General features: G+C 54.6%; 1 protein-coding gene across 1 annotated transcript in view; it reads left to right on the top strand.

The window, feature by feature from the left end:
* The window catches only part of Kcnq4 (potassium voltage-gated channel subfamily Q member 4), a 52,394-nt gene extending 28,078 nt beyond the window's left edge, over window positions 1-24,316 (top strand). Inside the window, exons 3-15 of the mRNA XM_005353320.2 lie at window positions 2,849-2,939; window positions 3,483-3,609; window positions 3,805-3,980; window positions 4,541-4,666; window positions 5,068-5,178; window positions 5,345-5,440; window positions 7,684-7,772; window positions 9,319-9,480; window positions 16,248-16,468; window positions 18,233-18,332; window positions 20,563-20,694; window positions 21,975-22,104; window positions 22,434-24,316. Of these exons, the coding sequence (XP_005353377.2) occupies window positions 2,849-2,939; window positions 3,483-3,609; window positions 3,805-3,980; window positions 4,541-4,666; window positions 5,068-5,178; window positions 5,345-5,440; window positions 7,684-7,772; window positions 9,319-9,480; window positions 16,248-16,468; window positions 18,233-18,332; window positions 20,563-20,694; window positions 21,975-22,104; window positions 22,434-22,646 (1,774 nt within the window). The 3' untranslated portion in view covers window positions 22,647-24,316. The remainder of the gene's footprint in view (window positions 1-2,848; window positions 2,940-3,482; window positions 3,610-3,804; window positions 3,981-4,540; window positions 4,667-5,067; window positions 5,179-5,344; window positions 5,441-7,683; window positions 7,773-9,318; window positions 9,481-16,247; window positions 16,469-18,232; window positions 18,333-20,562; window positions 20,695-21,974; window positions 22,105-22,433) is intronic.
* The last annotated feature ends 236 nt before the right edge of the window (window positions 24,317-24,552 follow it).

Below are 24,552 nucleotides of genomic sequence, written 5' to 3' on the forward strand. Positions count from 1 at the left end.
CACACACACACACACACACACACACACGATTACAAGTAAAATCAATCCTTAAAAGTGTTAGAGACTTGTCTTAGTCAGTGTTCTATTTCTGTGAAGAGACGCCATGACCAAGGCAACTCCTATAAAAGAAAGCATTCAACTAGTGCTTGCTTACAGTTTCAGAGAATTAGTTCATTTTTATCATGGCGAGAGGCACGGCAACAAGCAGGCAGATAGGCAGGCGTGGTGCTGGAGAACTGGCTGGGAGCTAAATCCTGATCTACAGGCAGTAGGGAGGGGGAGCTGGGACTGAGAGTATCCTGGACTTTTGAATTCAAAGTCCACCTCCAGTGGCACCGCTGCTCCGCCAAGGCCACACCTCCTGGTCCCTCCCAACGGTCCACTGATGGAGAACCAAGAATTCAAATATATGAGCCTATGGGACAGTCTCATTCAAGCCACCACAGGACCACAGGGTCTGAGGATAGAGCTGAATAACTGAGCCCTTTATTAGAAAGCCCTGGGTTTGTTTCCCAGCACTGCAAAACAAATAAACGGGGGCACATCAGTTTTCTATCAGTTAAGCCATCCATATTCATTCTTAAAAAAAAAAAATCTTAGGAAGCACAGGAAAGCAAACATAAAATTACTTCATTTTTGCCACTAATGGCGCATATGTAAAAGGTGTCTCTTTTTAAAACATAAGGATCACATGACCCTTGTGGTTTTGTAATCTGCTTTTTTGGCATAGACTATTGTGGATAATAACTATTGAAGTGGCAAGAAAAAAAAGAGAGGGAAGGAATTCTGGAAGTGCTCAACAGAGAACTGCGAATACCCAGGACTGCCTGAGGTCTTAGGGACTCAGAGAAAGTCAGTGGAGGAATTGGGCTAGAGTGAGGGCCATGGTGTTCCCACTGCAGCCCTGCCCGTACCACTGTGTGTCAGCTGCAGCTCCCGTTTCAGAGCCTGGCTGCTGCTGGACCTGTGGTTAGTGACTGAATCTGAGCAGTGGAGGATATATTTCCCTCTCCACTTGCCCTGTGCCTTTGCTGACTCAGCTCTGGGCTGGAACTGGCCGCAGAGGCCTCCATCTCATTCATCTGAAGCCCTCACCGACAGCTGCTTCTTGCCTCCTTGATCTGGGGGGCATTTCCTGTGGCACCAGATCCTGCCCTTCAGGGAGTGGTAAGTGGGCCAGACCCTACTCTCAATTGCCCATCAGCCCAGATTAGAGAAGAAGGCTCACTAGAAGAGGTCAGTGGTTTTCTTAGGAGTAACACATCTGGTCTCTTGCTCTCTCTCTTTCTCTCACACCCACATGTGCACATGCGCACGTACGTGTGCGCACACACACACACACACACACACACACACACAAAGTGTGCATGCATGCTGGAACAGAAATAAAGATAAACGGAAAGAGATTTGGGCTGGGCACGGTGTTGCACACTGGTAATCCTAGAATCAGGAAGGCTGAGACAGGAGAGGGAGATAGAGTTCAAAGCTAGCCTGAACTACATAGCAAGACTCTGTAAGAACGAGCAGCCCCTAAGGCACAGACAGGAAGGCAGGCTCTGGAAGGGGAGTAGCAGAGGTTCTGGGGAACAGATGAGTGTGCGTAGGGCCGAAGGTGTGCAGAGGCTCTGATGGTGATGGCATCAATGGAGCTCTGAGGATGCGTGCATGGGGAGGCTGCCTGGTCAGTGCACTGCGATGTTTCCAGGGAACAAGCACACACCTTCCGGTGTTTGCTAGGGCAGGGGCATGCTTAGCACACCTTCTTCCAAAGAGCCCATACTCCCCTCCCTACACCTGCAGCCCTCCTGTGCGTGTCCATGCCTCAAGGCACCTGATTATGAACTCTCCCCGCTTCCTCTCCTCTGGGGGACTCCGGGCTCCAATCTCGGGTCAGCCCTAGAAATACTCAGCAGCCTTGGTGAACCCCTTTCCTGCTGTAAGCCACTGTTTTTTTTTCATGTGCAACCGACAACAAGGAAAGCGTTGGATGAGTTACATTCTATAATGTTCCTTTCTAACAGGGCCACTTGGGAGCTTCACGCTGCCCCCTGGGTAGTTCCAGGCCTTCGGCTCCTCACTTCCGGATCCCCTTTTCCTTTCCTTCACCCCTGTGTTGCTGCTTCCATGTCGTCTCTGTCCCCTTTTTATTTGTGGTGTATGTGTCTGGTTACGGGTGTGAGTGTCTGTGGAGGCCAAAGGAGGACATTGTGTGCCCTATGATATCACTCTCTGCCTTGTTCCCTTGAGACGGGGTCCTCAGTGACCCCGAACCTCACTGTTTCCATGGAACTGACTGGCCCATGATCCCAGCACTAGGGTTATAGACACACGTGGTCATGCCCAGCCTTTTCACATGTGTATTTGGGATTCAAACAGGGAGACTTAAGCTCATGCAGCAAATGCTCTCATTGCTGAGCCCACCTCCTCAGCCCCTCACTTCTCCTGCTGACTCACTATGAATTCCAGAAAACACGGAGGCAGAGCAGCTGTCCTTATTCTTCAGTTGAGGCCACAGCTTCTGAGCTCTAGTGACCTCTGGAACACTTTACTTGGGCCTTAAAATGGAGCCAAGGCCAGTGGGTGGCTGAGGCTGGGAAACACTGAGCCTCCGTGTTCTCTCGCTAGCCCAGACAAAACTGGGAGGCCTCCTCTCTGCGTCCCAGTCACACCAGGGTCCTCTGGAGAGGGCTTGGGAGATATCTGTGCTTAATGACTCTGCGTTGGATTCTGTTTTCCGAAGAATTCTACCCGAACAGCGAGTCTCCTGACTCTGCAGCCCCTGCCCGGGGACCCTCAGTCATCCTATTCCGCCAGCCATCTAACCTTCCCCGCCATGCTCCAATTGCAGATTTTTGCTAGTCTTCAGCTGTCTGGTGCTGTCCGTGCTGTCCACTATCCAGGAGCACCAGGAACTTGCCAACGAGTGTCTCCTCATCTTGGTGAGTGCTGGGAGTCCCCTTTGGCATCTCCTCCAGGGTAGAGCATCTCCTGACCTGAGGAGAGAGAGCCTTCTAGAGACTGTGATCAGAGAGCAGACTGCTGCTTCTCTCTGGCTCATTCCTGGCTGGTGCAGGGAGATGGCCTGTGCTGTGTGAAGTCTGAGGATGAGCCCAGGATAGACTAGGTGAGTAGACGCCACTCTGTACCAGAACAGAAGCAAACCTTACCCTGTTAAACAAAAGTACACCAATAGAAGGCCTTCCGCCGACAGAGAGCCACTCTTGACTGCCCTCAACCAGGACTGAGAGTCCAGAATGGCTGGAAGACTCAGGGCAGGGAGAAGAAAGAACTCAGGCTTCTTATAGAGCTAGACACTTGTGTATGGGGGCAGACTTGGGCTTCTGTTCTCCCTGGAGGACAAAGAGGAGGTCACCTCCCTTCTGGAATTCTCTCAAATCTTTCCAGGTATAAGAGGAACCTAACCAGGTGCCGATGTTCCTAACCCAGGGTTGGGCTTTGATCTGGGTCCTGGTCCCCCACAGGAATTCGTGATGATTGTGGTCTTTGGCTTGGAATATATAATCCGCGTCTGGTCGGCTGGCTGCTGTTGCCGCTACAGAGGATGGCAGGGCCGCTTCCGCTTCGCCAGGAAACCTTTCTGTGTCATCGGTACAAGCCTTTCCTATCCTGCCCCACCCCAAGGCTCAGGGAGGCATTTTGATCTCATCCTTGACCCCATCCTGGCTCCTCATGAGTTTAGTGGACCCTCCCAATCTGCAACCCCACCCATTACAGTCCCAGGAGCCCCACACCCCAGGTCTTGACCCGAGGTGGGCTGGTGACTTCGACACCTCTGCCCTGCAGACTTCATCGTGTTTGTGGCCTCGGTGGCGGTGATCGCTGCTGGCACACAGGGCAACATCTTTGCCACGTCCGCGTTGCGCAGTATGCGCTTCCTGCAGATCCTGCGCATGGTGCGTATGGACCGCCGCGGCGGCACCTGGAAGCTGCTAGGCTCAGTGGTCTACGCGCATAGTAAGGTGAGGCTGGGGAAAGATGGGGGAAAACGAAGCTCCTGGAAGCTAGCTGAGGTGCAAGCAAGAGGCGGGGCTGGGGCGGGGCCAACGCTGGGCAAATGGGGACTGGAGCTAGGCCCAGGCGGCCTAGGCAAGGACTGCTGGGAGCTAGGCCTACACTGGGGCAGAACTATTAGGGCTCGGAATACACCTGTCTATCCGAGGGAAGGGGCTGAAGCTGAGCAGGGGTGACCCGGTGAGGGGGTGGGCTCAAGGCGGCTGGAGCCAGCGGGACAGCGCTTAAGGCCCGGCCTCAGGGGTAGGGTTTAAGGGTTACATCTGCAAGCCCCTTGGTTTGGAGAGGTCTGCCCCGGATGGAATTGGGGAACTGGGTAGGCCCTAAGGGTGAGGCTGGGAAGGGATCCGAAGGGTTGAAGCCTGAAAAGATTAAGGACAAGCCTGAGATCTGGCCCTGGGGGTTTCTGAGAAGGCCAGGCAGGGGCTCCTTTCTTGAAAAGGGGCTACTGGAGAAGTGTGTGTATCCTTATTCCCCGGCTGGCAGGCACCCTTCCTCCTTCCCTCAGGAGCTGATCACCGCCTGGTACATCGGGTTCCTGGTGCTCATCTTCGCCTCTTTCCTCGTCTACCTGGCTGAGAAGGACGCCAACTCCGACTTCTCCTCCTATGCTGACTCGCTCTGGTGGGGGACGGTGCGTGAGGGTCTGTGCAGGTCCGCCCTTGCCCCTAGGAACTTCCCAGGACACTTCCTAGGTTTTGTCCCCTTACCACGGAGCCCCAACTCAAGCTTAGGTTGGCGCTCCTGAGACCAGTCCCTATGCTAGCCCCTACTATTCTCTCGGACCTGTTTGCGCCCCCACATCCAGCCCTTTACTCAGTCCTCGTGACCTGTACTGCTCTTCCGTAACTAGCGTGAGAACGGTCTGTACCCCTCCAGTCTCCCTGAGAAGTCCTTGAGATCAGTCCCCGGGGGCCACTAGAGGAGTTTGTTGGGGGAAGTCCTTGTCTTGTCATCTGTTTTTTTTCTTGCACTTGCTGTCCTTGTGGCTGACCCCCATGCCCAGTCCTATGGGTAACCTGTTTGTATCTCCAGATTACACTGACGACCATTGGCTATGGGGACAAGACGCCACATACATGGCTGGGCAGGGTTCTGGCTGCCGGCTTCGCCTTACTGGGCATCTCCTTCTTTGCCCTGCCTGCCGTGAGTTCCTGCTGGTGGGTGAGGGAGGCTGGGGCCAAGACCTGACAAGTCTATCCTAAGTTTGTCTTGGGCAACCCGGGGTGCCTCAGATGGGCAGGTAGGGGAACATTCTAGTATGCTCTTGTCCTCTCTCTACACTGCCTGCAACCATATCCTATCTCCGTAGGGCATCCTGGGCTCTGGCTTTGCCCTGAAGGTGCAGGAGCAGCATAGGCAGAAGCACTTTGAGAAGCGGAGGATGCCAGCAGCCAACCTCATCCAGGTACATGATGTTTGGGAGACCCCGTGCTTGTCAGCCCTGTGCACTGACCCATGTGTCCCAATTTAAAAACTACAGCTCTACTTCAAAGCTCAGAGAGGGATATGACTTGGGGGTGGGGTAGGGGGGTGCTTTAGTCAGGGTTTCTATTGCTGTGAAGAGACACCAGGACCACTAAAACTCTTATAAAGGAAAAACATTTCATTGGGGTGGCTCCCTTACGGTTTCAGAGGTTCAGTCCATCATCATGATGGGAGCATGGTGGCATGCAGGCGGACAGTAGCTCAGAGTCCTACATCTTGCAGGCAATAGGAAGGACTCACCTTCCTACCCTGAGCATAGGAAACTTCAAAGCCCTCCTCAAAGCAATACACTTCCTCCAACAAGGCTATACCCAGTCCAACAAAGCCACACCTACTAAAAGTACCACTCCCTGTGAGATTATGGGGGCCAATTATATTCAGATAGACACAGAAGGGTGTCACATGCCACGTTGTGGACAGAAGGATGCTGACTGTGTTGTCAGTAATGTTCCCCTGCAGCAAATAGCGGGTTTCAAACTCCCTAAAGCCGTCTTATTGCCAACTGCAGCCATGACCAGGGATGGGGAGAGCCTGGACCAGAGACTCCCATATCCTAGTGCAGATCTAACTCTGCCATCTTGAAACTGGGTAGTTGTCTGTCAGCCTGCTCCACTCCTGGCTCTGTGATACACTCACTGTGCCCTCAGGAAGTCATACAATAAGGAGATGGTCCAAAGTTGGACTTTCAGAATTGCCAGCATTTAATGGGCAGGTGAGAAGGGAGCCAGTCAAGGAAGTAGAGGAGGAGTGGCCAGAGACCAGAGCAGGTATAGGAAGCCAGGGCATGTGGTCTCAGCTTCCCTCAGTGTGATGGATGTGATCGGAGTGGGTTCTGATCTGTAAGCCTTTCGCTACCTTGGCTTCTCTCCAGCATAGGGGCATGCAGGAGAACTCCTGTAGGAAGTAGTTTAAGAGTCCTGACACAGCACACCGCTGCCTGCTCCCCAGCACACCATCCTCTGACCCCCAAACCCCAGCCTGACTTGGCCACTCCTTATCTCTCCTTCCCAGGGTAGAGAGAGCCCCTTCTCTCCCTCCCCGCTATCTCCAACAACCAGCCCAGCCTTTTCTTCTTAGCATCCCTTGGGACACAATGACCACTGTCCTCCCAGAGCTGGCCTCCCAAGGGGCATTGTAGGGGCAGGCGATTGGCACGGTCCCTGCTGAGAGACAGCTGGTATTGTGGTACCCATAATTAATGAGACCTCTGGCAGCTGCTCCCCAGCCCATGCCAGGGACCCAGGCAAGCAGGAAGTAAAAATATTTCTGTCTTCGGAAGGCGCCAGGCTGGTGAGGTCACTTGTGGCAACCCCTTAAGGACAAGAGGCACCCAGAGGAGGGGAGGCATCCGGGGCTGCCCCAATTCTGCTTTGTCCTGTCTAACAGTCTCTGTATCTTCCTATCCCAGTGGATCAACCCATTCACAGTCCTTTCCAGACCTTTTTTACCTGGATGGAGAGAGACAGTTTTTCCTCTCGCCGTAGAAAACTACCTCTGACCGTAGTTCCTTCTGCTGCAGAGTTTGTGGGCAATAATCTTTTCTGTTCTCCCTCAGGCCCTCGTAGTCCCATGGTAGCAGTAGGCGGCTGATGAAAATACAGCGTAGTCGCTATTTGTAAAGCCATTCACTTAGTCAACATTCCCTCCCCAAACATTTGCAGAAGCACCTGCATGTGCCAGATACTGTACTTGGCACTGAGGATGCAGTGGGGCCTAAGATGCAGCTTATGAAGAAAGACACTAACCAGACTCCGCGAATGTGTACTTAGCTAAGGGAGCTAGCGGGAGGGCTTCGCGGACCCTGGCCTTAAGTGTGCCAGGCGCTGAGCTTGGCATTGGCTACACATCTGTCCCTTCATCCTCACAACACTGTTAGGGCAGCAATGGTCAGTCTATTCTGCGTGGAAGAACAGATTAGAAGTCCATACCTGCCTGACTACAGACCCCAGCTCTGTCCCAGTGTTTGTAGGCCCCTGGCTCTGGTGCCGATTTACTGGGTCACCTTGAGGAAGTCATGGTTTCTTGGCTGGTGGCTACGGAATTAGACTTGGCCTCTGGTCACAGTATCACTCTCAGCTGGCCTGGGACTGGGGTCCCTCGGGGGCAGAGGGTTGGTGGGTGGCTAAGGACTTTTATGACACGCCCTTCTCCCCGTGCCTCCAGGCTGCGTGGCGCTTGTACTCCACGGATACAAGCAGGGCCTACTTGACAGCCACTTGGTACTACTATGACAGTATCCTCCCATCCTTCAGGTAGGTGCTGCTGGAGTGGGAGCGGGTAGGGGCTGGCATTAATGTCCTTTGAGAAGATGCCCTCAGGGTTGAGAGAGGAGACTGCTCCAACTGCAGAGCCCTGGGGCTGGCGCTTCAGGTCCTGCAAAACTTGGAGCCTGGTTGGTCCGTTCCTCAGCTCTTCTATGTCCACTGGGCTCAGGGTGTGGGTGCAGCTTTGCCTCTGAAGCTGAGCCCCACACACGGAGTGCTGGCAATCTACATGCTCACCAATAGGTGATGCCACCTAGGGAAGCGGCAGCCAGCCCATCTCTCCTCAGTCCTGAGTGGGCACACCGTAGCTTGTACCAACCAAGGTATCGCTGGTTAGAGACGGTGCTATGGCAGAAACGTGTGCCCGCCCCAGAGCCCCTGTGCGTGACTGTGTGATCCCTGTTACGGTTCTGGGCAGCAACCTCTGAGGCCAGCGATGGGTCTATTCTGCTGGCCCCGGCTGGGCTCAGACTGAATGGGGGTGGCTCCATGCCGGAGGTTATTAATAGCATCATCAAGGTGCGTGGAGCCAGGTGCCTGGCCAGGCCCTGGGGCAGGAATGAAGACTGCAGAGCCGGCTTGGTTGGCTCAGTCCCACGGGCAGGGTGGCATGGACTGCGTGCTAGTCTAGGCTGCTGTGCTCAGCGCTTCTCTCCACCGTTTTTTACCTCATTAGTTTCCTCCAGCAGCTGTTGCGTGACTCGCACCCGCACCTGGCCCCCTCTCCCTCCCTCCCTGTCCCACAGGCTTCCCAGGGGAGGAGTAGGAGGTAGGGGCGGGGAAGGGGGCTCCCCATGTCACTCCTCCCTCTCCCCATCTCCATACCTGGCAGAGGCAGAGCTAGAGGCTGGATTTGAAGCAGCCCCTTTGGGGAGGAGGAAGATGTTCTAAGGGATCTGGTGCTTAGAAATTGCCGTGGAAGTGTGGGAACACTCTGGGTGGGGTAGCCTGGGAACTCTGGGTGGGGTAGCCTGGGTTTCCTGGTAAGAGGAACAGCCTGGCCTGAAGATTTGGGCTCCGTTGGAAAGGCTGGTGAGGGCTGAGGGGCGGCTACCTTCCTGGTTATAGCAATAGGAAACAGCCTGGAGAGTGAGTGGATACCCAGCCCCATCTCATCTCCAGGAACTTCGTGGTAGGAGGGACAGCGCAGGGCAGAGAAGAGGGGCTGGCCACCTTATGAAATCTGTCTTCAGCTCTAGTCTCCTCCTAAAACCCTAAAACCCAAGTCAGGCTGGGAGACTAAGGATTTCAGAGCTGCTAAAGGCCGCTTGGTAGGCACAGCTCCGCGAAGAGGAGCAGAGTCAGCTGGACTCATCTCCTTCTTTGTGTGGGTGCTTTGGAGTTGTGCCCAACCCACATAACCATGCCTAGATTCCTTCCCATTTCCCAGAACTTCTGTTCTGGCCTGGGGTATTTATGAGCACCCTTAGAGGGTGGCTCAAGACTTGGCAGGATCAGTAGCCCTGGGCCCATTGGGTGAGGTGGGTGGTGTCCCCAAAGCCCTGCCTGTAGCTGATGGCGCCCTCTCCTGCAGAGAGCTGGCCCTCTTGTTTGAGCACGTACAACGGGCCCGCAATGGGGGCCTACGGCCCCTGGAGGTGAGGCGGGCGCCAGTACCTGATGGAGCGCCCTCTCGCTACCCGCCCGTTGCCACCTGCCACCGGCCGGGCAGCACCTCCTTCTGCCCTGGGGAAAGGTAGGGGCCCCCAGAGGCCACCACCTCCTCTTGCTTCTTCTCTTCCTTTTCCATTTTCTGTCTCACCCTCTCTCAGACCTCCTCCAGCCAGCACATGGGTGTATGGACCTGTTTGGGGGAAATCTCTGGCATTGTTGTGAGACGTGGTAGTTGTCGTCAGATGGCCACAGGTACAGACTGGGGGTCCTCTCTAGAGAGGCCACACTGGACTTACCTTTCCGTTCTCTGGGTCTCCCAGGGTCTGAGAGGGAGAGCTGTCCGCACCATTCTCTCCTGTCACCTCCACTGTTCATACCATTGTCCTCTTTCTCTCTCTGTTTCCACATCCCACCCCACCCCCCACCACTCTTCCATCCTCCACTGTTCATACCATTGTCCTCTTTCTCTCTCTGTTTCCACATCCCACCCCACCCCCCACCACTCTTCCATCCCTGCACCCCCATCCCTCCCGGGAAGCTGGAGAGAGGAGGAGGCCGCTGGCCCCAAGTGCTTACGGCTCAGGTAATGGAGGGCGCTTTTCTGTTCTGGGGTGTGAGGGCAGGGCTCCCCTCCCCCTGGCATGCGGGAAGCAGAGCCTGCTGGAAGAGAACTCTGTGACTCAGACTGCCACAGGACCTGCGGAAAACTCCGCCAGTGACTAACACGCTTATCTCTGCGGCTCTTGTCTGCAGCTTTGCTAGAGCAGGGGGTTCCCTCCCCCCGCCGGGGCTCTCTCTCTCTCTCCTTCTGTTCTGAGATACTCTTTGCTGCCCCCAACCTCTCTCCCAACTTGACCTGGAGCTTTTGCCTGTCGAAAGAAGAACCAAGACAGAACAACACTTGCTTCATCTACACGTTCCTAACTGGAGGAATCCCAGGCATATTAGGATAGCAGAAGCCCCTCCTATGTCTTAGAGAAAAAGTGATGGCTTCTGTGAGACTTTAGCTTTGAGGTCAAGGGTCAGTTCGGTTCCGTCATGCTCTCCCTTGCTTTGCCCATCTTTTTCCTTTGCCTCATCCCGCACATCATCCTCGAACCAGCCAGGTGGACATCTGTTCCTTGAGTCTGGGGTATCATTAAGCTCAAGTCCAACATTAGCAGCCAGGAAAGAGGCAAGTCCCTCCACATTCAGAGAGCTCACCTCTGTTGTGGGCCTGGAGAAAGGCAGAGTAACTCTGCTCTTGGCAAACTGTTGACACTAGTCAGGGTCAGAGTTGTGCCCAACCTGCATATACTTACAGGCTGCTCAGGGGCACTGGGTTCTCTGTTTGGGGCTGAAGGGGCTTGGGGAATGGATTGGTGGGGATGGGAGAGCAGGGTCTTTTCCCTGCTTTCAGTGAGGGCTCTTACTGGTTGAGTGCTAAGCAGGTCTGGAACTTCAGGGAGAGGAATGACTGGCCACGCTAGACCGGGAGCTCCCTCTAAGAGAAGCCCATGGCACAACCTGACTTGGGTTCTCCATCACTGCCTGCAGGTCCTGTGCCTGCCAAACCACAACTTATAGCCAGAAACTCATAAGGTTTGGTGTTCTGGCAAGCCTGAGTGGGGCCAAATATGGACTCTGAGCTTCCAGTTCATTCTTGTCTCCCTTCGCCTGAATTAGAAACCACTAGGAATGGATGGGAGCTTGGACCCTGTGCCCCTTCATAATTCTGGATCCTTGAGTCCTCAGAGGCCTGGGGACAGACGAATGCTGAAAGCCTGGCATTATTAACACTGTGTCTGTCTGTCTGCTCTGGAGTATCCGTGTCTGTGTGTCTGACGGTGGAATGATTCAGGAACCTGGGGCAGGGGCATTGAGCTGTGGCTTTTGTACCAGACTCAAGCCAAGTGGCCATGTCCTTAGTCTTGGCTATCTTGACCCTAGGAAATGGGGTGTAACTCTTGCTAGGATACTCCCAAACATATATGTATACATACATATGTGTATACTGCTACCTCCCACTCCCATCCTGGTTTGGACACATGGAGCTTGGGGATTGCCCACACAGAGCATGTTTTTAGGAAGTGGAGCTCCAAGGAGTGGGACTTCCTGGGAATGGCATTCCCAAGGCCAGGCCCTCCCTTTGAGGGTTATGGGATGCATTCTAAAAGTCTGGCTGCCTGTGTCCACATCCCATGGAGCATGCATTCAAAATGCAAAGGACAGGACTTCTTCACCTCGCTGACGCGGTCACTGGAGAAGGGGCCCTACAGGCTTGATACACCCCCAAGGGCTCGTATGCAGAGCCTGAGACCTACCTCTGCATCCTGGGGCTGGGCCTGGAGGGTGACTTGAGTGGGATCCTTCTCTCCCTCCAGGCACAGGAGACCAGCCCCGTCCTGGCAGCACTCCATGCTCAATCCACCTGTCTCTTTGTCACTAACCTCTGTTCGTGTCTTGTTCTCAACTTTTCAGCCAGATGTTTAGTAATAAGCGGAGTTTCTTTCGGATCCACGCCAGCTGGAGACCGAGGTACCCCCTCATCTGCTCCTCCTGTCCCCTTTCCTCCTTGCTCCCCCCACTTTAGGGGTTGGAGAGGAGGACAGGATGGGCCAGGGACAAGGTGCATGTGCCTGCCGCCTGCAATCTGTCTTGAGGCCCTAAGCCCCCTTGCCTTCCTAGGGATGTTTAGGGCATGGGCCGGGTGTCAGAAGGGACACTCTCAGGAGCTTTGAGGATATGCTGGCTGTGCTGCTGACTCCCATGTTATCTTGGCCAAATTGCTTTTCTTCTTTGGACCTATTTCCCTTCTGTGGAATGGGCAGGTTGAACTAGAGGCTCTCTGAGGGTCCTTCCCACTCTGACCTGTGCCAGCCTTGGGATTGGCTCCCTGGCTCTCCGCCACCTACCTGGGAAGCCCACTGGTACCTGAAGAGACTGTGCCCAGCACCTCCGTCACCAATTGCCAATTGCACCCAGCTCTTTCAGCTACATCACAACCACATTTGTGGTACCTGCCCCATGCCAGGTCCTGCTCTGTGCATTGGGGAAATGGTGATGAATAAAACATGGTCCCCAGAGAGCTGCAAAGAGTAATCGTGACTCGGTGCATTGAGTACAGTACAGGAGGGAAGCAGAGGGGCTGAGAAGCTGAGATCAGACATTTAGCCCAGAAGCAGCCCTGAAAGAGTGTCTGGAGGTGGGGGGAGGGTACTCAGGCCAGGGAGCTGCAGAGATCAAGCATGGAGGTGAAAGAGAAAGCGAAGCTATGGGAGATGACCCTGCTGCCCAGTATGGCCTGATCTGAGAGCGGCCACTGGACCACTCTGGGGCAGGACAGGATCATAAAGAACCCAAAGCCCAGTATGAGTCACATCCTGTTGGCATTCAGGTGGCCTAGGTTGTGGAGCCTTGTAGTTGGAGACAGGGACAGGGCCCCTGCTGAGCTTCTGCTGAGAGGCAGCCATTCTTAGAGTAGTCATTTCAGGCCACCGTCTAGCTCCAGTTTGCTAGCTGTGTGCCCTTGTGCACAACTCCTAGCTTTCTAGGCCTCCATTTCCTTCCATGTAAAATACAGGTGCCGACTGGCTGCTGTAAGTCTTAAGGTGGCCTCATCCACTTTAGTGCATTTGCCAGTTAAGAGGTCCTTCGGGTGGGGCTCAGTTGGTAGAGTGCTTGCCTAGTATGCATGAGTTTGCTTCCTAGCGCTGCATTAACTGGATGCAGTAGTGCATGCTATAGTCCCAGCACACGGGAGGTAGAGGCAGGAGGATCAGAAGTTCAAGGTTATTCTTGGCTACATACCAAGTTTCAGGCCAGACGGGGCTACACGAGAGCCCATCTCCTAAATAAATAAGTAAAGAAATAAATAAAGGCCATACTTTTGAAAAGTGATTTGGAAGCTGAGAAGGGTGTACCTTTATAGCAGACCTCTCGAGTTCTCTCCCCAATCTTGACAAAAGAAAACTCAAAAGCTTGGGAATATGTCTGTAGGAAATAGGGGCTCCCTGAGGGTGGCACTGAGGAGGCTGGGTTAGATCTGCCCCTCCACAAGTGTAGGCTGGAGGTCAGGAAGAACCAAGGGTGGAGAGGCCAGTGATAAGGCTGCTGCCCCATAGTCCCTGAAGAGGGGCTCTGTGGGCGCCATGGGGATGGGTGTCTGCCTTTCTCAGCCTGGACTGTGATGGCAGAGTTCCCTGTGGCTGGGTTTTCAGGGCAGTTGGAGAGCAGCCAATGAAAGTTTACCCCCTCCTTCCTCTCCCCCCACATCTTTCCACCTCCACGCACCAGTGCAGCCACCCCCCATCCTTCCAGGCACCAGCAGCCCCTCTCCCCTTTTCTCTACCTCAACACTGTTGACATTTTGAATCTGATGATTCTTTTGCTGGGGCCTATGGCATGCGTCTCGGATGATGGACAGAATTTCTGGCTTCTGCCCAGGAGGTGCCAGGAGAGCCCCTTTACAGAGTGGAAGGCCCACTGTGTCTCCATTGTCAGGCACAAGATCGCCCCCAGCTGAGGTCCACTGCCATAGGAGAAAGACGGTCTCTAAAGTCAGAGAAAATGGATCCTGACCTTGCTCTTGTTTTAGGCAATTCATTTCTCTCTTTCTGCACCTATAAAATAGGGATGACAAATTCAGGGACCCTACGAGGGGAGGCGTAGAGGCCTGAAAGCATAAAGCCTGGACCCTGTGTGCTCTAAGGAGCCCAGGAAGAAAAGAGCTGTTGGTGCCTACCGTGTGCCAGGTTTCTTTCCATTTTCTTTGAGCTTCCAGGCTCCAGAGAGGCTGACGTGAGCTTTTTTCTGGTCCCTGCCCAAGGAGTTGGAATCCAGGGCTGCTCCAGGGGAAAACAGTGTCTTCTTGCATTCAAGAAGAGCCAAGACCTTTGACTGGCTGGAAAGTTACAGAATCCCTAAATCAGGCCAGAAACTCCCTTCCACCATCACGGAATCAGAGCCAGAAAGGGATTTTGTAAGGCTCATAGTGCAAGCCTCAGCCCCCTTCCTCTGAGAGTTCTGCCAGGTGCAAGCATAGCCTTATTGTACACTTCAGTAACAGGAAGGCCAAACTTCATCAGAATGGCAGGGAGCGATCTGGAGTTCCAGTCCTTGGACCAAAGCTCAAGGACTTCCCCAGTCTCCTCCCCTTTCTCCCCCTCCAGAGGAGCAGAGGACAGGGTGCTCTTGCATGGCCTGGGTGGGTGTGGGTGCTTGCCAGCATGAGGAGAGCCCACAGGAATGGGTCTGCAGAGGCAAGTTTGGGAAAGCCACACTCAAACTTCTCTTGGAGTCTTTGGGGTGTGTCAAAGAGATCCCAGGAATGTGAAGAACATGACTGGATCCCTTCTGATAGCTCCAAACTCCCAACTTGTGCCATATAACCTCCCCCCACCCAGGACAGGCACCCACCCCACAGGCTGACCCCACCCAACAGGCTGACCCCACATCTGGGCCACCTTCCCCGAGGTAGCCCTGGTTTGGCCCACTCCCCCACCTCACCACCCTGGCTCTGCTCTCTGCTCCATGCCCTTGGCATGGAGGCCTTGTCTCCCACCTAATACGGAAACCAGAACCTGTCGTCTGCTCAGCCCTTGATCTGAAAGCCCCCAGGCAGGTGTAGGACCACCTGGTCACCTCTGCCCCCTCTCAAGCTTTGTCTGAACCTGGCTGGTGTTTCTCTGCGCTATGGCTCTAGACATTCGGAGTGGGGACCTCCGGACCAGTCAGCAAGGGTTCTCCAGCAGGGGAAATGGCGATACTATTGCAGGGTGTGGGATGAAGGATGTTTGCTGAGGTCTTACCAACAGCATAGCATGGTTCTTGAACCTCTTGGACACAGAGTTACTCTACCAGGTATTGGTTAACTGGGGCCTGTCTGAGGGAAATGGAGGCCTTCTTCTGTTTGTCCTCCAAGATTTGGGGATGCGATGGGGAGCTGGGTGCAGAAAGAGCAGGGAGAACAAACATCCTTACCCACACATGTTCACAGCCACACAGGTGCATAGCCAGAAAGGTGGGCCTTCCAGGCGTTCCAAGACCACGTGGATAGGACTTGAGGAACACAGACAGGGAAAACACAGCAGAACAGGTTGCTACACACAAATCTTCACCAAGGGACCAGCGCCTGGCATGTCCTGGACAGTCACACCCTTAGCTGGCCATCGTATCATGCAGCCACCGCGCCCCCACCGCTACAAACACATGGAAATCTGGGATGGAGACCTGAGTTTGCAGTGTTTTATTTATGCGGCTGTGCCGGGTCCTAAAGCCGTGGCCTGGCCAGCATGGGATAAGATAGCTCCAGTAGTGAGAGGAGGGGAACGTGTAAGTGGACACATGTATACAGGCGGTATATACACACGGGTGGCAGGGCAGCCAGGTACACATGTTCACACACTTTCTCACTTCCACAAAGCCAACCCCTGTGTACAATGAGGCCCAGAGCCTCGCTCTGCGTGCCTGACCAGGTGAGCTCCTCCTACAGTGTCCGTACCCTCGGGGTTTGCTACCTTCACCCTCCACCCACCTACCTGGGCTGGTCCTGGATCCTCTGTCCTCCTGTCTCTCACTTCCTTCCAGTTTCTCTCACTGCCTTCACTGTGACATCTGTCTCTTGTGTAACCCTTATCTGTCTGGGGATGGGGAAGAATGGGAGGTGGGGCTGGGGGAGGGATACGTCCCCATTGACCTATCTGGCTTCCTGTGGGCACCAGGGCCCCCCTACCACACCCAAGGAAATCACTGGTGGGGAATCTAGACCCAGTAGCCACCCTCCAGATCAGCTAGGTCAGCTTTGACCCCACCTATCTGCCTTGGCACCGGCTAACTTGACTCTTTCCCTGGCCTGCCCTGCTCCGCCAGCAGCCGGATGGGCATCAAAGACCGCATCCGAATGAGCAGCTCCCAGAAGCGGACAGGTCCCTCCAAACAGCACCTGGCACCTCCGCCGATCCCCACCTCACCAAGCAGTGAGCAGGTGGGTGAGGCATCCAGCCCCAGCAAGGTGCAGAAGAGCTGGAGCTTCAATGACCGCACCCGCTTCCGGGCTTCTCTAAGACTCAAGCCCCGCAGCTCTGCTGAGGGTAAGCCCTGGAGGTCAAGTGCACCTGCCGTAGGTGGTAGGGGTGGGGGGAGACTGGCTCAGGTCGTCTGCTCTAGAAAATGGGCATCGTAACTTCTTCTCCATAACACAGTCTCCAGACTGTATGGTAATCGAATGCGAATCCAGAGGGGACATTTGGCAGTGATAAGAGCTCAGGATGGGAACCAGGCTTCCAAGAGTTGAATCCTGGCTCTGTCACTTTTTTTTAATTAAATTATATTTTACTTATTTATTGTGTGTCTGTGCGAGTGGAGGTCAGAGGACAACCTGTGGGAGCTGATTCCCTCCCACATGGGTCCTGGGGATTAAACCTGGTCATCAGTCTGCATGCTGTATCCATGGAGCTGTCTCACTGGCCCTCCATCACTTCTTTCGGATAAGTGACCTCATTTCTCTGGGTCCCATTTCCCTCATCCGTAAAACAGAGGCAATAGTAGTATCTATTCCAGAGAAGGATTCTGAGGAGGGCGATCCTCGAAAGTGGAGCAGGAGAGTGGAATTCATAGAAGTGCCTCTCAGCCGCCAGCTCTCAAGGCTCCTTGGAAGGAGCCATAGCCCTGTGTGCAGCTGCCCACTGGACAGTCTCCATTGCTTCTCCTAGCTACGCCGTTTTCCTCCACTCTGCAGACATGGGAATGGAGACTCTCAGCATATGAGTGGGGGAGTGCTTATCCTGCAGCAAGGCTGGCCAGCAGTGCTCCCTGCTGTCACTGTCCCCAGCCCGGCCTGCTGCCGATGTGACTGAGGGTCTCTCACGGACCATTTATCCACTGCTAGAGGAAGATGGTCCCTTTGAGTTTTAGCTCCACACTGGGACCTAGGCAAGAGGCTGCTCTGTTCTATGACTCAGTGTCCTCATCTGGAAAATGGGAGGGCTGTCTGGGGTCTCCTGGCAGATCCCTTGCCCCTGCTGAATGTGCTGTAGGCTCTTGGTAGAGAAAGAAAGGGTAAATAGATCCAATAGAAGATGAGGACAGGATGCTATGGAGGATGAGGACAGACAGGGAGCTGAGGAGGATGAAGACGGATGGGATGTTACAGAGGATGAGGATGGGATGCTCCTGTTGTTCTTGGAGGGAGAGATCAGCTCAAAGCCTCTCCCTGTGCTGTGCCAAGATGCTGAGTATTGAGGACTCAGCCTTTTCCTGGACAGTTACAGCACACCACAAACCAGTGGTTCTTTGGGAGGCTCTAACCCATGGAAGCCTACACATGGAGGGGCCTGGGATCGCCCTCTGTGGTGAGGAAAGTACACCTTCCTGAAGCACAGGGTAGCAGCCTCTGAGAAGCTGTTTCCCCTTCCTTGTCGCAGATGTGGGCAGGGGAACTAGCTTGAGTTCCCTTCCACCGAACCCCCCCTTGCTCCCAACTGGAAGAAAAGACCGCACAAGACTCAATGAAGAGCATTGGATACATGCCTTTTCTCTGGGGCCTCCTGCCTTGCAAGGAGTAACACATGACATGTCCTCCGAGGCTGCGTGCATCACCTTTGTCCCAGGCTAGACCACATGTCCTCTAAAGCAGCTGCCATTCACCTGTCACCAGGCAGATGTCTGCCCTGCCCAGTCCTGGACGAGGCAAAAGGATGTGTAACACAGTTAGGGCAGTGAGAGGCAGTAGCCAGTGATCAGGAGCCTGGTCTGCATTGAGCCTCTGTCCTCTTACTACTGCTAATGGAGAAGAGGCCTGGAAGCGCTTTCCTCCACCACCTCTCGGCCCTCATGTGCCATTCCTGTCTTTCTAGAGGGCCCTTCAGAGGAAGTAGCTGAAGAGAAGAGCTATCAGTGTGAGCTCACGGTGGATGATGTCATGCCTGCTGTGAAGACAGTCATCCGTTCTGTCAGGTGAGGCTGAAGCCCAAGGTGAGCAGCTCTCCCACCTGCCACCCGTCACTGCTCCCCATCTGGGCCTGTCCTCCTGGCCAGGCCTGGCGTGGCTCCCGGGGTGCCAGCTGCTACCTGCCTGGAGCACAGGAGGTGTAGGCAGGAAGCATATGGCTTCCAGCACCCTTTGCTCCTCACAGCACACAACATGTCTAGCAGGCCTGGCTCCGGTGGCCAGTGGCACAGCTGCCCGTCAGGGTCTCTGCTCTTACACATACCGGGTCCTCCCCAACATTCCAGTCAGCCTCTCTGCTTCTCTTTACGCTTTCTCCTCCTGCTGCTATGTAACAGCCTTTCTCCTTCTCTCTCCGGAGTGGTGCCACAGGCTCTACACAGGTTTTTCTTCCTGTGTCTCAATCCCAAGGTCCTTTTGTCTCTGTTTCACGAACTCTTTCTCCCTGGATGTCTTGGCCTCTCTGTTTCTCTTAGGACATCCTCAAGAGCAGGGCTCTTCAGACCACAGGTGGAGAACTCAGTGAAATTGTGCGTCAGGGTCAGCATTGAAAAATAATTGAAGCTGGGCGGGCATAGGGGGAGTTCTCTGTTCCTAACACTTGGGAGGTAGAAGCAGGAAGATTGGGAATTCAAGGTCATCCTTGGCTACATCAGCAGTTTGAAGCTATCCTGGGCTACAAGAGACCTTGCTTCAAAACTCAAAGGAAAAAAAAAGAGACTGAATGTCTCATACTCAAGGGTGATTGTACTTATGGAATTGGAAGTTCAGTCTGTGTGTGCATGTGTACTAGTTTGCAGGGTGAGATGTGTTCTTTATGTAGGTCCTGGTCAAACCGTTTGAAAGCCATGATACATTAGCTGCTGTGATAATTAAGTAGGAACTGGTCTCCTGTACCCTGTAGCCATGCCCAGTGTGGATCTGGCCCCAGCTTCCTGGCGAGGAGTCCTGGCTGGGTCTCCATTTCTAGCCTGCAGCTGGGCTCTGGAGGCCACTGAAACTCAGCTCCCTTGACTCTGTTCCCTGGCTCACACACCTGCCCGCAGCCTCTTCTTGTGTTCCTTTTGAGATCAGCCAGCTGGAGCTGCCCAGGCCTCCCACCCCCAGTCAGGCCTTCCCTCACCTCTTTCCATACATCTCGTCTCTCCCCTTTTGTGGCCACCATCTTGGAGACAATGTGAGGACCAGGCAAGCTTTCCTTGGCACCCTCACAGCCCCCATCCACCCACCCAGAATGCCCCAAACTGCTCCTCTGCCCACCTCCCCAAGTCAGGCAGTGAATACCACTGCCTACCCTGTCTCCAGACATAGGAGTCAACTTGGATTTTGGATTCAGAAGTCTCTTGTGCGACCTCTGAGTTGCTCAGATCCCACTGTCCCCTCCCTGCTCAGGCCCATCCTGAGAACCAGACTTTGTGCCTAGACCACAGCACCGACACGTTCTCTCCAGAAGTTGACAGAGCAGGCCTGTTGAAGCAGAGTGGTGGCTCCTCCCTAGCCCTGTGCCTTCTTTAGGCTGTCCCCACCCTAGCCCTTCATCACAGCTAGTCCCATCTTCTCATGTCGCCCACCGCCCCAGGGGTCGGTCCCTTCATGGCATGTTCCTGCCCTTGCCTCTCAGAGCAGGAGTCTCCTCATGTTTCCCTGCCTTTTTCTGGAAAGCTCCTTTCTTCAGAGCAGGAGCCTCTCTCTTGCCCGTGGCTGGAAAACACCGCCCAAGGCTGTGCCTGCTGAGGCCGTCCCTTCTCATGGCTCCTAGCTCTCCTTTCCTAGTCTTTGAACCTGGCTCTTGTCTCCCCGCAACTGCCCTCATCCTCCCAGCCTCCCACCCTAGACCTGGGGTCTCTGTAGCCAAGGATTGGATCTAACTCTCTTTGGGTGTTCAAGACCCTGCACACAATTGCCAAGTGCTTGTAGAGTGAATGCAACATCTTCCCCTGAGCCATCAGCAGCAGTTGATGTTCTAGAAGCTCCATATCCCACTGAGCCGAGAGACACCGGGTCCATTCCCTGCCTCCTCAGTTAATGCGGCTGTAGAGGCAGGCATATGAGAAAACACCAAGGCAGCCTGTGGGTGTGCAGGGCAAAGGTCTGGAGGCTAGGGGACCCAGCAGAGGCTGTTTGGAGTGGTCCAAGTGGATGACTTGGATCTGGACTAAGGGGCAGAGAAAGGAGGAACTGGAAAAGAGCCTTCTACAGGAACAAGCACATCTGCCAGAGATCCCCCTCCTCTAACAGGATTCTGAAGTTCCTGGTGGCCAAAAGGAAATTCAAGGAGACCTTGCGGCCTTACGATGTGAAGGACGTGATCGAGCAGTACTCCGCAGGGCATCTGGACATGCTGGGGAGGATCAAGAGCCTGCAAGCTCGGTGGGTACGCAGGCTTCGAAGGGAGGAAGGGAGGGGAAGGGAGTTGAGGGCCCTGGCCCAGGTGAGAGGGCTAAGGACCATAGCAAGTCATCTGTGCTCTGTAGGGCATTGTCCAGGCGGGCAAGGTCCTCTAGGAGACTTACTGTCCAATATCTGTAATCTCAGCACTGGGGAGACAGGGGCAGGAAGACCATGAGTTCTAGGCTACCCTGGGCTAGGAGACTCTGCTTCAAAAGGACAAAGAAGCCAGAACTCCAACCCAAACCACAAGATCCCTGACTTGTAATTTACATAGGCTGCTTGGAAACTGAAAAACAAAACTCCCTCAATTGTAGTTCTCTGGATGAGTCCAGTCTATACTTATGCCTTGACAGCTTCCTTAGGATGCTAACTGACCTACAGTACCCACTGACTTCCTGTCTCCCAAGTAGGAATGCAAAGCAAATCACCTTTGGATTGTCTCTAGATTCCTGCGTGTCTGCTAGGTCCAGGATTAAGGAAGAACCTTTATATCAAGTCCCAAATTGCCTAGAACTTTCCTTTCTCATGTGCCCTACTTTCTCACTATCTGTTCATCCATTAACTCAAAAAATAACAATTGTGATGGGGCATGGTGGTACATATCTGTAATCCTGGCACTGGAGAGGCAGAAGCAGGTAGATCTCTGTAAGTCTGAGGCCAGTCTGGTCTACATAGAGAGTTCCATGTCAGACCCAGAAACTTAACAAGGCCCAATCTCAACAACTGCAGTATTGGGGGTAGGAGGTGCTCGCGGCAGGAGGATCCCTGGTTCAGCCTCGGCTATTTAGAGAGGTCAAAGTCAGGCCGGGTTACAAGAGACCCTGTCTAAAAGGGAAAAAAAGAACACGCATTTGAGAAGAAAGAGTGAGCAGATGTGACCTCTGCTGCTGTTAGGTCAAGGAAATAAGGTCAGAGCTGGAGTTCATCACCGGATTTAGTAACGTGGAGTTCACTTGGGGGAGGGGCAGTCTGACTAGAATGGCTTCAGAGGGAGAGGAAGCAGGGACTTTGCTGAATAGGGTGGGATCTTGTCCACTTTCCAACACTTCCTTTCCTTTCTCATCTGGGAGGCTCTGCTTGTTATTTGGAGAACTCTCAAAGCAAGTGTTGGTGTCTCCCAGGCTCAGCCTCCCTTAGTCAGGCAAGTGACCGCACTCACCAGAGCCGGCTGTCTTCCCTGTCAGCCGCCTAACAAGGGTTCTTGTGGAAGGGAGGTGCAGGGTGACTCAGTCTCTTTGATAGTTTCTTTCCCTCCACAGGGTGGACCAAATCGTGGGTCGAGGGCCTGGGGATCGCAAGTCTAGGGAGAAGGGCGATAAGGGACCTTCGGACACAGAGGCAGTGGATGAAATCAGCATGATGGGGCGCGTAGTCAAGGTGGAAAAGCAGGTGAGTGTGGCTAGGACTTCCACCGGATGACTGAAATAGCTGTCGAGGGTACAGCACTGCTGTTGCGCAGAGCCTTGGCCTCGGGAGGCGCTAGTGGGACCCACAGGCTGAGTTCTGCTCTGCCAAGCTCGGTCCCACAAACAAGCCCGTCTCCAAGAAAGCACGGGGTAAGCCGGTCCTAACCAAGCCTCCTACCTAGTATCCAAGCCCCTCCTCCTCTATAGCCCCTCCCCTGCCCCCCAGCTCCGGCCCTGCCCAGTCCCTTCCCCAGCGGCGCCCCGCCCTCGGGTCCAACACCACCTCCAGCCCCTCCCCTCCCCGTCCCCCAGGTGCAGTCTATCGAGCACAAGCTAGATCTGCTGCTGGGCTTCTATTCGCGCTGCCTACGCTCTGGCACCTCGGCCAGCCTGGGTACCGTGCAAGTGCCGCTTTTTGACCCCGACATCACCTCGGACTACCACAGCCCTGTAGACCACGAGGACATCTCCGTCTCGGCACAGACGCTCAGCATCTCTCGCTCAGTCAGCACCAACATGGACTGAAGGGCTTCTCAGGGGCTGGGCAGCCTTCCGTCTGCCCCTAGGACTCACCCCGAGGCCTCTGGACTCCTCTCTTACTTGAACTCGCTCCCTGGCAGGGAGAGAGGCCATACACAGTATTGAGCTGTCTGGGTGGGCAAGATACCCGATGCCAGGTACCGGCGCCCCAGAAGCACGAAATGCCAGGCCACATGGTGGGCCGCAGCAGTGGCTGACTGGAGGAGGCCTCTGGACACTCCAGGACCCTGCTGGCTCCATCAAGGTTCAATATGGCCCACCTGGCAGCAGGGGCTCTGTCCCAGGAGTGGGAGCAGGGCGCTGAGGCCCTGGTCCCTGAACCAGCTTCTAGCTATGCAAGGTGAGGTCTCCAGGCCCGCCCTTCCAGGCAGAGCAGGGAAGCCCTCCTGCCAAGCCCTGCCCCACTAGGGGATGGGCCCAAGGTGCCCCCATAGGTGCCCACAAAGCACAGGACTCTGCCATAAGGTAGATGGGCACCAAATATGCAAACTATGTTAAATATGCAACTTTGGGGACCCCCGTGGGGTTCCTCTGCCCCTCCCTGACTGGGAGATGGGCCCCAGCAGTAGCTGGTCTCAGGCTGTTTGGCCATACCCAACATCCATTCTCTGGCTTATCATCCATCCCCACCCAGCATGGGGCCTAAGTCTTCCTGTCCTCTCCTGAGGACAGTACCTGGGCCTTCCTGCCCCTTTGCAGGTGTGACCCCAGGGGCTCCCTCTTGCTGCTGGATGTCCACTCCTACTGGTCCTCCAGACAGCTTTGACAGTCAGCACAAGTTCCTGTATTTTCCCCAGACATACCAGACAATGGCCCGCCGCCACACAAGCATGGCCCTTTCATCTCTCCAGCAGAATGCCTCCTCACGCAGTGACGCACACGGCCACACACACTCGGAGGCATGAGCACAAAGTCACTTGGTCTCCTGGGCAGGGGAGGGAGTATCCACATGTCATGCTCCCCGATAGGAGTTCAGGAGTCCACTGGCTGCCCTGAGGACTACGTTGGCATCCCCACAGCATAACTCAGGCCTGCCCCTCCAGTTCTGGCACACCACTGGAGAGAACCCAGGCGCGCCCTCTTCCTAGTCCCGGAGAGTACACGCTAGCCAGTGCTATACCAACTGCAACTTGCTCTCCCCTGCACTGGCCTCTGCCCCATTTTCACACTCCCGTTGACAGTGCTGCACACTGGCACAAACGCCCAGACGCCGCAGGCCCCAGCACCAGCTTCGGGTTCCCCACCCTTTCGTTCCTCTTCCTCGAGGTCACCTCAGGTGGCAAGAGAGCAAGGGGTGGTGGACCAATGATAACACTCTGGGGGTGCTTGGGAGCAAGGGGCTGAGGCCGAGCTGTCTGCATCTCATCCTGGGGCCTGCATGTACCAGTGCCAGGGCTTGGGTTGAATATCGTTCAGTCCTATGGTGCCCAATCTCTGCCCTACCATCTGCATGGACCATCATGCTCTGGAGCCCATCCTGGCTCGCCTCACTTGCATCGCACTGTCCCCAGAGAGCCACTCCCGCCCCTCTCCCTGGCAACTGAGCTGCCCAGAGGGGCTGGAGAGTAAGATTACCCTGTGACCAAAGGAGACATGGGAAGAAGCCCTCCCTCCTTCCACGATCGAGGTTCCCCCACCAACCCGGTTCTCAGATATGCAAGTACCTCACTTTGTTAACTTATTAACTTATTGGTTTCATTAAAGTTTTCAGTAGGAAGCGACTGGTCCTGGGTGTGCTCGGTGGCCGAGGGCTGAGGCTCCTGATTTGATGGTGGAAATGAGATTTGGGATTATTGCAAACCATAAAAACCCTGCTCCATATGGCTCAAGGGAAAAGGAAAAGACACATTGTCCCAGATAACTAAAGCGTCCAGGGGAATAGATTTGCTTC

The sequence above is a fragment of the Microtus ochrogaster genome, chromosome 10, assembly GCF_000317375.1.
Source record: "Microtus ochrogaster isolate Prairie Vole_2 chromosome 10, MicOch1.0, whole genome shotgun sequence".
In the NCBI taxonomy this organism is placed as follows: domain Eukaryota; kingdom Metazoa; phylum Chordata; class Mammalia; order Rodentia; family Cricetidae; genus Microtus; species Microtus ochrogaster.